The sequence below is a fragment of the Lutra lutra genome, chromosome 17 (genome assembly GCF_902655055.1).
Source record: "Lutra lutra chromosome 17, mLutLut1.2, whole genome shotgun sequence".
NCBI lineage: Eukaryota > Metazoa > Chordata > Mammalia > Carnivora > Mustelidae > Lutra > Lutra lutra.
Genome location: NC_062294.1, coordinates 16,956,905 through 16,969,653, shown reverse-complemented (window position 1 = coordinate 16,969,653; position 12,749 = coordinate 16,956,905). Strand labels below are relative to the sequence as shown.

The 12,749-nt window shown below is 42.3% G+C and overlaps 1 protein-coding gene across 1 annotated transcript in view; it reads left to right on the top strand.

The window, feature by feature from the left end:
• Positions 1-12,749, top strand: part of TANGO6 (transport and golgi organization 6 homolog) — a 186,107-nt gene that overhangs the window by 102,053 nt on the left and 71,305 nt on the right. The window contains exon 15 of the mRNA XM_047712573.1: positions 5,386-5,526. Within this exon, the coding sequence (XP_047568529.1) occupies positions 5,386-5,526 (141 nt within the window). The remainder of the gene's footprint in view (positions 1-5,385; positions 5,527-12,749) is intronic.

The following is a 12,749-nucleotide window of genomic DNA, read 5'->3' as shown; positions in this document are numbered from 1 at the left end:
GATGCATAATGTGCTTTTATTAATATTTTTTTCACTTGAGTTAATTTGCCTATATCCTATGCTGTGCCTGAAAATCCAGATCAGAATGTTTTCATGAACCTTGGCCATTTTAGGTTCACCTTTACTTTCTGTGTAACTTATCTGTTATGCCACATCTTGAAATACATAGTCGTTTTCCTGTGATCAGAGCAGGAACAGGGATTTCTCACACAGTCATTTGGTTCTTTTTGCCAAAGGGATTGATGTGTCATGTTTCCTTGAAGCCTGTGCTGACCCAGAAATTACCGCACTTTTAAATTACAGAGGAGTTATCAAGTGTGAGGGACCAAGGGTCATGTGAAGGTTATGGCCCTGCTTCCTCATTGTCAAAATTCATTTTCAAATAAGAAGCAAAAACAGCCGCACAAAATTTCATCTCTTTAATTGTTACACAGTCTTAACCATTGTATGTGATTCTCTTTGCTGCTTTGGTGTAAGAGTAAGACAGGAGCTGCCCTTGTCCTCTAGGGATTTATAAACTCCTAGGTAGCAACTGTGTCCTAGAAGGTAAAACTCAAACAGTGAGAGGGCCATCAAGAAGATAAACAATCGCTAACACGGGACTGTGGGAAGCAAGGAAACTGGGCTTTGCTATTGGCAACCTTTTAATGCAGGAGTGGAAGAATTTAAAGCTCCAGTGGAATGAAAAGTTTGGCATTATAGGAAAAGTACGTAAGTGAGTAAAAATTTCAAAAAATTTTTTTAATCTGAAGAAGAATGTGTTAGGATTCCTTTGGATGAAAAAAAAATCAAACTGGCATATACATAAAAGGATATTTTTTTGATTCATGTATGCAGAGAGTTTAGTGGGTGGAAATAGAGTTGGATCCAGAGATTCAAAGCGTGACATCAGGTCTATTCCTTTTTTCCTTCCCTCTCTTGGCTTGACCCTCTTCTGTGTCGACTTTATTTTTGGGTGGGTTTTCTCCCCATAGTGGTCACAGGCAGCTCCAGGCTAATAATTTCAGCAGGGGAGTGGGGAAAAAGAGCTTCTCTTTCCCAGTAGTTCCAATGTGAGCTCCAGAGAATTGAGTCTCATTGCCCAGTCCTGAGCCCCTCATTGCCTGGGCATGGGATGGAATGTCCTAACTGGCCAGCCTGGGATAAGAGTTTACACATGGAAGGGAAGAAAGCTGATAGTTAGCTCCACTCACACCACAGAGACTAAGGATAGGAAAGAGATAGTTCCCAAGGGACCACCAGGTTTTGCTAGCAGAAGACAGAGTAGATGCTGTGTGCAACCAAAATGTATGTCTGCTACAGAAAAGAAATCAAGAGCTCATTTGGTTTTGACGTATATAGCAGGATATGTTGTGAGAAGTAAATAACTATTTTCTGCTAAAGATTAATGAGAGAAAATAGGCATAAATGACAGTAGGAGGGACTTAGAATTAAATGTTTTTCAGAAAAGCTAGATATAGATCAAAGTTTTATAAACCAAATCCCATTTTCCCACCAATCTCCATTATAAAATCACAGCTATATTCCGAAAAGCAAACAAATCTGCCAGATTTCTGACTTGGGAACTTCTGATGAGAAGTAGTTCTGATTGCCATAGATCTCTGATATACACCAGGCCTTGCAGTTGTCAGTGATACGATGGCTGCCAGAATGCCAGTTACCAACTACTGATTCACTTTTGCTTTGCGCTTTTTGGAAGATTTGGAAGCTATTTCCTTTCTCTCCCTTAGTAAACAATTTATTTATCTTTCTGTTAGCCACAGACATTCTCCCCATGGCAAAATATCTTTAACTCCACCTTGGACCTCCAAGAACTTCCCCATCATTTTGCATTATGGAACTAACTACAAGTGCACGGTCACATTGTGCCAACAGGGTAACTGTCTAATTCAGGTTCTGCCATAGTCTGAAACTTCCTTAAGAGCAGAGCTTCTGCTTGTATAAAATTGGAGGCCACATAAAGGAAGATGTGGCTTAGGACCACATGCAGGGACTTTCCAGGCTTTTTGGAAGCAATGAAAAGATAGGGGTGGGGAAGGTAAAAAAGAGGCAGACAGGTGCAGCCCTCACCAGGTGTACTGCCTTTGTGCCTATCTGAGTCATAATACAATGGAATCACAACCTATAACATAGAAAATAGAGGCACCTGGGTGGCTCAGTTGGTTAAACATCCAGCTCTTGTTATCAGCACAGATCATGATCCCGGGGTTCTGAGATCCAGGCCAGCGTCCATCTGGCTCTGCGCTCAGCAGGGAGTCTGCTTCAGGATTCTGTCTCTCCCTCTGCCCCTCTTTTCTCTCTCTCACTCTCTCTCTCAAATAAATAAATAAATCTTTTTTTTTAATAAAGATTTTATTTATTTGACAGACAGAGATCACAAGTAGGCAGAGAGAGAGAGAAAGAGGAGGAAGCAGGTTCCCTGCCAAGCAGAGAGTCCGATGCAGGGCTCGATCCCAGGACCCTGGGATCATGACCTGAGCTGAAGGCAGAGGCTTTAACCCACTGAGCCACCCAGGTGCCCCATCAAATAAATAAATAAATCTTAAAAAAAAAAAAAAAAAAGAAAATAGTACGTAGACTTTGCCTGCATGAGTGTCAAGTTAAAATGGGAGATTGGGGCGCCTGGGTGGCTCAGTAGGTTAAGTCTCTGCCTTCGGCTCAGGTCATGATCTCAGGGTCCTAGGATGGAGCCCCGCATTGGGGTCTCTACTCGGCAGGAAGCCTGCTTCCCTCCCCGCCCCCCCCCCCCCCGCCTGCCTCTCTGCCTGCTTGTGATCTCTCTCTCTCTCTCTCTGTCAAATAAATAAATAGAACCTTTAAAAAAATAAAATGGGAGATTGGTAAATTCAGATGAAAAATGATTAAGGATTTTTTTTTAATTTAATTTTATTTTTTCAGTGTTCCAAGATTCATTGTTTATGCACCACACCCAGTGCTTCATGCAATACATGCCCTCCTTAATGCCCACCACCAGGCTCACCCATCCCCTCACCCCTCCTCTCTTTAGCATTTCTATTACTCCTTCCCTGTCTTCTCTTGCTTAATTCCTGAGATTTCTATCAGGACTGTATCTTTGAGCCTTTTTATGAACTCATTGAACAAGTACATACTGAGTAGAACAGTAGGTACTGAGCACCTGCTATGTGTTGGCACTCTTCTAGACATTGAGGCTACAGCAGAGAACAACAAAAAACAATCTGTAACTTTGTAAAGTTTACATTCTAAGGAGGAGAGCAGTCAGTAAATAAACACGTACTGTTAGATACCATGCCAGGTAATAATAGGTGCTGAGAAGAAAAGTGAAGCAGGGTGAAGGGGATTTTAAAGATTGGTTGGGGAAGGAGACTGCTGTGTTTTATGTTCTATGTGATAAGTGTGATACTTGAACAGAGACATGATGGGGTTCGGGGAGCAAGCTGTAAGCCTGCCTGGAGGAGGAGCAGCCTAGGCAGAGGGGATGCCAGGGAAGACCATGGGCCCAAAGCAGCTTGGTCTACTCCAAGAACAGTGAGGAGACCAGAATTGCTGAGGATGGTGAGCAAGGGAGAATATATGGTAAAAGATGAGGTCAGAGAGTGAACAAAGGCAAGTGGCGGTAGGGGGTTGCTCATATTCAGGGTAGAAGGGAAACCATTGAGGGCTTTGCAGAAGAATGTTGGGGCCTGACTTGTTTTAACCAGGTGGTTCCAGCTGCAATGAGGGTATAGGGTAAAACACAGAGACTCTTGGGGAAGAAAAGAAAAGCAGCAGGCCGCAAATAATGGACCAGAGTAGTTGAAGTAGAGGTGGTAAAAGGAAGCATTTTCCCCCTGCATGTATTTTGAAACCTGTATTTCCTCCCCTTGTTTGTTTTTCTTTTCTTCTTCCTTACTATTCTTTAGAAGTGTGTAATGTATTCCACCCAAGTAACAGAACTTGTATGAGTATAGTTTTGAGACCAAGGTCTTTATTTCTGATTCTATCTTAGGTCTTTTTTTTTTTTAAAGATTTTATTTATTTATTTATTTGACAGTGATCACAAGTAGGCAGAGAGGCAGGCAGAGAGAGAGAGAGAGAGGAGGAAGCAGGCTCCCCACTGAGCAGAGAGCCTGATGCGGGGCTCGATCCTAGGACCCTGAGATCATGACCTGAGCTGAAGGCAGAGGCTTTAACCCACCGAGCCACCCAGGCACCCCTCTATCTTAGGTCTTATCTCCCCTCCTCTCTCCACCCCTGTGAAGTTTGCTCAATATGGGGCGGGGCTCAGATCCTTACCTAACTTGGAGGTACCAACTTGATGGCAGAAGGGATCAGCAAGTACAACAGTCCCCACTTACCTGCAGTTCTGCTTACCACAGCCCACAGTCTCAGTTACCTGAGGTCACCTGTGGTCTGGAAGCAGATAAGCCTCCTTCTGACTGACTTACCACGAGAAGGTCGGTTGTAACCTAACACTCTGTCACAATGCCTCTGTCATCCGCCTCAGTTCATCTCATCGTGGAGGCATTTTATTATCTCACGTCAGCACAAGAAGGGTGTGTAGAGTATAATAAGATATTCTGAGAGTGAGAAAGATCCCATTCACATATAGTTGTTCTATTTTGTTATTAGTTATTGTTGTTAATCTCTTACTGTGTCTCATTTATAAATTAAACTTGGTCATAGGTAGGTATGTATGGAAAGACACAAAGAATATAGAGTGTTTGGAGCTATCTACAGTTTCAGGCATCCACTGGGAGTCTTGGAACGTATTCCCTGCAGATAAGGCGGGGGTCTATTACTGTCCTTGGAATATGGACTCAAGAGCAGGACCTTCCCCATTTCTCATCAGGGAACTCAGCCATAAACACGGGTCTCCACTGATCATGCCCAGAATCCTCTGAAGATATTTCCTTGTGGAAATTACTCTCCTCGTTGACAGTTGTATGGAGAGTACTCATATTGGAACAGAGAACTGCCGCAGAGACAGGAAGTGCTACCGTGCTTTGGCTGCTATGTTGGCAGGGATGATGGTAGTCAGAGAACCTTGGAGTCTCAGACTTGGAGGGCTCCCTAGAGGGTATTTAATCCAGTTTTCTCCTGCTGCTGTGTGAATTCCTGCCACAATATGTAATCATCTAGCCTCTGCTTTTAGACTCTAGAATCCATAAATCACAGAATCAGTGTTGGAAATGATCTTAGAGCTCATATAGGACTGAGACCAGAAAAATCCAGTAGTCTGAACTCCCAGACCGATGTTCTTCGCACTCACTATGTTGTCATTCCAAATAAAGGGCGGCCCTTCCTGGTAGAATTGCAGGGATGGGTTTAAGTGTCTCCGTGTTCATCCCATCAGAGGCTGTCTGGGTTTATATGCCTTCCAACTTTAAATCATAACGAATCCTTTCTTTTTATTTTTAATCCCAGGGGTTGCCTTGCTCTCAGATGCATACCCTGAGAAAATCTTGCTTGGCCTGTTGGCTCAGTATGACAGTGATAAAGACAAGCACACAGCGGAGACCAGAATGAAAGTTGGGGAAGTCCTGATGCGAATTGTCAGAGCCTTAGGTGAGTTTTCCGTCATCTGGAAAAGGGAGGGGGCAGCGTGGCTTTTGAACCCAACTCTGTGTACGTTGGAGGTTTCTTCTGCTCGCTTGGTGAGGATAGTTTCAGGGACGAGATGAACTACTTCCTGTTCGGGATTTAGCAAATGTCCACGTGCCTATCAAGGAATTTGCAGCTGTAGTGCCCATCTTCCTACCACTGCTTGGTCTCCTCTCCTGATCTATGTTGGGACCTGACTTTCACTGGAGCTGGAATGAGAAGTTTCACACTTGCTGAGCAGCAGCGAGCATAAAAAGAAGAGGAATGTCAGACAGGGAAGGAATAGTGCTAACTCTTGTTGAATGGCTGCTGTGTGCTAGGTTGTCTGCCTATAAAATCCATCTAATATTCCCAACAGATTGTGTAGAGAGACTGTTGTTAGACCCATTTTATAGATGAGAAAATTGTGTACAGAGACCTTCAGCAGTGTGTCCAAGACTCATTCAGCTGCTAACTAAAGTGATGTCAAGATTCGAACCCACCAACTCAAAGGAAGTTGCTCCAGACTACATAAACTGAGAGTAGTAAGTAAGAGTATGAGCTCTTGAGACAGTACCTGGGTTCAAATCCCAAATGGCTGCTGTTGGCCATGTGACCATGGGAACATTTCTTAACCTCTTGGTGCCTCAGTGTCCTAGGATAGAGTGTGAAGATATTAATAGCACTTCCCTCATATGGCTTTTTGTAAGGATTAAATAAGGTAATATTTAGAATAGTATTGGGCGTACCGTATAGGCTCAGTAAATTTTTATTTTTTGCTAAGAAGAAAGATTGCTCTCTTATATTTTAATTTTTTTAAAGATTTTGAGAGAGTGTGAGCACACAAGCAGGGGGAGGGGCAGAGGAAGAGGGAGAAGCAGACACCCCGCTGAGCAGGGAGCCCAATGCATTGGAGGCTTGGTCCCAGTAACTTTACATGTCCCTATAATTAGCCTGATTTCCAAAACAGTCTTCTGGCATTTCAAAGCGAACTCCATCAATTCTCAAAGTTCTAATGTTTCTGTAGCCTACATTTCCAAGCAGCCAGCCATAAGACATTGCCTTAACTTTAACTGCTAATTTCTTTTTTTTTTAATTATTTTTTTAAATTTTTGAAAATTTTTAAAATTTTTTATTTTTTATAAATATATAATGTATTTTTAGCCTCAGGGGTACAGGTCTGTGAATCGCCAGGTTTACACACTTCACAGCACTCACCATAGCGCATACCCTCCCCAAAGTCCATAACCCCACCACCCTCTCCCAACTACCCTCCCCCCCCCAACCCTCAGTTTGTTTTGTGAGATTAAGAGTCTCTTATGGTTTGTCTCCCTCTCGATCCCATCTTGTTTCATTTATTCTTTTAACTGCTAATTTCTAATTCACATTACCAACGTGTCCAAGTGCATAGGTGAGGTGGCGTGTTGAAATCCCTTAAGTGCAAATTAAAGCCCGCTTTTACAACACAGCCAGTATACTTAGTTTACTAGTGATGTGGAAATCCTTGCGAACAGCCACTCTGTAAGACTTCCCCAAAAAGTACCCTAGTTTCATTGGGCCAAGCTTTGCTCTCTTCCCACCTCCAGCTCTTCTTGGCAACAGCAGGGAATCCCAAAGAACAAGGCCCACAGTTGGGAGCCTGGCTCAGGATCCTGCTGCTTTCTCTTGGCCTCATGTCTGGTTCCCTAACCGTGCCTACTTGTCTTCTTACCACTAGACAGTGGAGAAAAGCAGGAGCTTTTCTTCTTTCCATTTTTAAAAACCAAGCAATCACTTAGACAGAGCAAAGTATATACAGTACACTCATGTCAATATAGAAAACTTCTAGTAACCCATAAAATTTCCTTTTGTCCGTTCCTAGTCTATACCTGCCCCAGAGGTAAGCACTATCTGACTTTTTTTTTTTTTTTTAAGATTTTATTTATTTTTGACAGACAAAGATCACAAGTAGGCAGAGAGGCAGGCAGAGAGAGAGAGGAGAAAGCAGGCTCCCCAAGGAGCGGAGAGCCCGATGTGGGGCTCCATCCCAGGACCCTGGGATCATGACTTGAGCCAAAGGCAGAGACTTTAACCCACTGAGCCACCCAGGCGCCCACTATTCTGACTTTTTACCACCATCAGTTTCTTTAGATTGTTCTTGAACCTCATTTTAATGGAATTAAATCTCCATATTTATGGTATGCTAAGGGACCTAGACACTTGGATAAATTCAGTTCAAATCTGGAGGGTAAGAATACTTCCTAGGCATGATGTATACTGTATTTCCTGTTGTGTCACAGTAGGAGGCACATAATGTCTGCTTATCTCACTTTACTGATGGTGAGATTGATTAGTGGTGTTTCCAGTCAGGTACATCTGTTACAAACTTCCCCATCAACCTTCCTCCTTGTGGCTTTAAGTAACCATTGAAAATTATAGCCTAAATCAATTATTTCATGGGGGTTATTTTTTTTATACATTAAGAAACAGGTACAGAGAGGGTTACTAATTTGCCTAATGTCACACAGCTAATTAATGGTGGATCCAGAATTTGAACCCAGACAGTCTGACTCCAGACCTGGTCTCTTTACTGAAAACACCATTGCATCCTGAACATTCTCCCATGTCATTAAGCATCTTTTTCCTGTCATTAACATGGACGTTTTCCACATCCTCTATAATTTTTAATGATTGCATGATATATCATTTGAATGTACCATAATTTTTTCAGCTGACCAACTTACAGGTTGTTCCAAGTTTTTGCTATTATGTATTACATTAAGGTGAATATTCTTTTTTTTTTTTTTTAAGATTTTATTTATTTGACAGAGAGAGAGAGATCACAAGTAGGCAGAGAGGCAGGCAGAGAAAGAGAGGGGAGGAAGCAGGCTCCCTGCGGAGCAGAGAGCCGGATGCGGGGCTTGATCCCAGGACTCCGGGATCATGACCTGAGCCGAAGGCAGAGGCTTTAACCCACTGAGCCACCCAGGCGCCCCAAAGGTGAATATTCTTGTAGCTAAACTTTGTGCAGATTCATGATCATTTCCAAGGAAGAATTTCTAAAAGAAGAACTTGTTAAAAGCATGTGCTTATTTATTTATTTATTAAAATTTTATTTTATTTTTTAAAAAATTGATTGATTGATTTGACAGAGAGGCAGCAAGAGAGGGAACTCGAACATGGGGAGTAGAAGAGGGAGAAGCAGGCCCTATAGAGCAGGGAACCCAACATGGGGCTCCATCCCAGAGCCCTGTGGTCATAACCTGAGCTAAAGGCAGACACTTAATAACTGAGCCACCCAGGCACCCCTAAAGACTTTAATAGAGAGGGAGAGAGAGAGAAAGCAAGCATGAGTGAGGGCAGAGGGGGAAGGAGAAACAGACTCCCTGCTGAGCAGGGAGCTCGGATGCAGGGCTCGATGTCAGGACGCTGGGATCATGACCTGAGCTGAAGGCAGATGCTCAACTGACTGAGCCACCCAGGTATCCCAAAAGCATGTGTATACTTTTAAAGGTATTTATTGCTGGGGCACCTGGGTGGCTCAGTGGGGTAAAGCCTCTGCCTTCAGCTCAGGTCATGATCCCAGGGTTCTGGGATCGAGCCCCTCATCGGGCTCTCTGCTTGGCGGGGAGCCTGCTTCCTCCTCTCTCTCTGCCTGCCTCTCTGCCTGCTTGTGATCTCTGTCAAATAAATAAATAAAATCTTTTGGGGCGCCTGGGTGGCTCAGTGGGTTAAGCCACTGCCTTCGGCTCAGGTCATGATCTCAGGGTCCTGGGATCGAGTCCCACATCGGGCTCTCTGCTCAGCAGGGAGCCTGCTTCCCTCTCTCTCTCTGCCTGCCTCTCTGTCTGCTTGTGATCTCTGTCTGTCAGATAAATAAATAAAATCTTTAAAAAAAAAAAATCTTTTAAAAAAAGTAAAGATATTTATTGCTAAGTTGTCTTTCAGGGAGATCATGCCCGTTTATTTATTTGTTTATTTACTTATTTAAAATTTTAATTGAGTATAGTTGACATACAATGTTACATTAGTTTCAAGCATACAACATAGTGATTTGACAAGTTTATGCATTATACTGTGCTCACCACACGTGTAGCTACCATCTGCCACCGTATAACACTATTACAATATCATTGACTATATTCCTTATTCTGTGCCTTTTGGTCTTGTGATTTCCTCATTCCATAACTGGAAGCCTATACCCCCCACTCTCCCTCCCCCATTTTGCCCATCCCCCTGAGATTATGCCAGTCTCAATTTCAGTGTTTGAGAATATTTGTCTGTACCCTCATCAGTTATATATATGCTATGTTTTTTTTTAATCAAACACATGTATATCAAGAAATGCTGTCTTGTTTTGATTTCCATTAATTCAGTTAATAAGGTTAAATGTTTTCTGTGTATTTATTGGCTAAATTGTGTGTTTGTGTGTGTGTGTGTGAATTATCTGGTTCTGTTCTTTTTTTTTTTTTTAAGATTTTATTTATTTATTTGACAGAGAGAGTTAGAGAGAGAGCACAAGCAGAGGCAGAGGGAGAAGCAGGCTTCCTGTTGAGCAAGGAGTCCGGTATGGGGCTCCATCCTAGGACTCTAGGATCGTGACCCGAGCCAAAGGCAGATGCTTAACCAACTGAGCCACCCAGGCACCCCTCTCCATTTTTCTACTGGGGTATTGATTTTGTTATTTGATTTTTTTTTTTTAAGATTTTATTTATTTGTGAGAGAGAGAGAGAGCGAGAGAGGGAACACAAGCCACAGAGGAGCTGGAGAGGGAGAAGCAGGCTCCCCACCAACCAGGGAGCCCGATGTGGGGCTCGATCCCAGGACCCTGGGATCATGACCTGAGCTGAAGGCAGACGCTTAACGATTGAGCCACCCACGTGCCCCTGTTTTTTGATTTATAAAAGCTATATTTATTTAAAAATCAAGAACCACTGAAATTTATGTTGTGACTATTTGCTTTGGGTTGTTTACATTTTAGTTTTGTTCATATTTTCTGTTTCATTTTGTTTTTGAAACACAAACTTTTTATTTTGATGTAAGCAAATCTTTTTCTGAATGGATTCTCTTTCATGTGTAAGGCTTTCTCAAATGAAGATTATATAAATATTAATCTATATATTTTAATTTCGGCTTTTCAGTGTAGGAAATGTCGTGGAAAGATTTTAGTTTAGTTTCTTTCATTTAAGGAACTAGTTGGTTTTTTATTGTACTTCCAGAAATTTAATCTTAACACATTGCTAAATTACCAGTCACTCCAAATGTTTCTCCATATATTTACTCCTGTATGGCCCAACATTGGTGTTCACAATAACCTGGGGACCATTAAATGTCAATGTACTTTTTAAAACTTCTTTTCAAAATATGACAATGAATTACTGTGCCCAAGATAATGAATTGGTAATTGGGACATTACTTGAAAAGTAGAATTAAAGTGAAGGGAATTGGATACATATGTGAGGGTATTTCCTTCTGAGACTGCCCTGAGCAATATCCCGGATCTGATGCAGACGACACGGCTTTCTCACATATGCCAGATGCAATATCTGCTTTCTCTTCAGCAGGGGCTGAACAAACATTTCCCCATTCTTCTTTGTTCTTTAGCTTAGCAATTTTCAAATAGGGGAGTAGGGGAAGACTTTTGCCCCCTAGGAGACATTGGCAGTGTCTTGAGACCTTTTTAATTATTACAACCAGGGGCCTGGGGATGTTACTGGCATTTAATGACTATAAGCCAGGGGTGCTCAACGTCCTACTGTGTGCAGGACAGCCCCCTGCAGTGGAGAATGATCTGGCCCAGAATGTCGGTAGGGCCCATTGTTGATACACCCAGTTGTAGGGCTCACATGGACCATTCTGTTTCTGCTTTATAACATTATCCATGTGTGTTAGTTAGATCGAGGACTGCCACATATAATTACTCAGGTTGTTTACAGCCCTAAAAATTCCAAAAGGCATTATTGTAGGAGTGGTGTACCCTGGAGCTGTACAGTACTCAACCTGCACAGCCATCCTGGTGGCCTGAACTAGATGCTAGCGTCTCCTGTCTCAGCTACGTCTCACGTTTTAGGTTGCCATCTCATAGGAGAGAGTTGAAAGTTATTCATTCCTTTCTGTAATGTATTTATGCATCCTTTTGGATATGGGAACTTCTGCACATGGCTAATCTTATCTATATTATGCCAATCTTATGAGCATAAGTTTTAGTGATACCTTTTCTGATGTCTGCTGAATTTGGAAGTTGTCCTTCTTAAAGTCTGTGGCCGGCCACCGTTGAGGTTATTATTTATGCCTCCTACCCTTTCTTGCCTTCCTTTGACATTTAATGGACCATAACATGAACTCAGGTATATTTTTAAATTACCCCTTATGTTTAAGGAAGATTTTATATACTTTACCAATATTTATTTCATTATTCTAAGGAAAAAGAGAAAGAAAAATAGATGAAATTGCCTTTTGTTTGTGTATGGCTCTCATTTGATTCCAAAGTTGGATCAGAGGTCCTTGACGGAAAAACAATTTCCACCTCTTCCCATAGTAATAGCCGAAGAGTCTCTGAATTCTAACTTAATTTCCTGCTTTTTTCAAGTTCTAAATCATATAAATTCCTGGGTTATTTGGTAGCTCTTCCTCATGCTCAAAATTGTGTGTGTGTGTGTGTGTGTGTGTGTGTGCTTATCTTGAATATAATTTTTTTTCTTAATCTCGAGGGTAGGAGTATCAATGTAGTTCAGTTCAGAAACTTTTTTTAAAAGATTTAATTTATTTATTTATTTGGGAGACAATGAGAGAGAGAGAGAGAAAACAACCGGAATTGGTGGGGAGAGGCAGAGGAAGAGGGAGAAGCAGGGGCTCCAGCCCAGAACCATGGCATCATGACCTGAGCCTAAGGCAGCCGTTTAACCGACTGAGCCACCCAGGCACCCCTCAGAAACATTTTTTGATTAGCTTCTGAATGGCACGTTCCTTACCTGGGGCTAGAAATAGGGACGTGAAAAAGCCACAGTCTCTTCCTGCATGGAGCTTATAGTTTAGAAGGAGAGAATATCTCATACACAGATATCTATAAGGTGACCTGCTGGTGAAGGGGATTGTGGGAGCAGAGGGGAAATGGTCTTTGTCCTTTCTCTTCTCAAGATCCTGCAGTTGAATGTAGCAGTGTGCTACAGGGCTATATCAGTTCCTCATCCTTCTCCCAGCACAGCAGGTCAGTTTTTGAAAAATAGCTT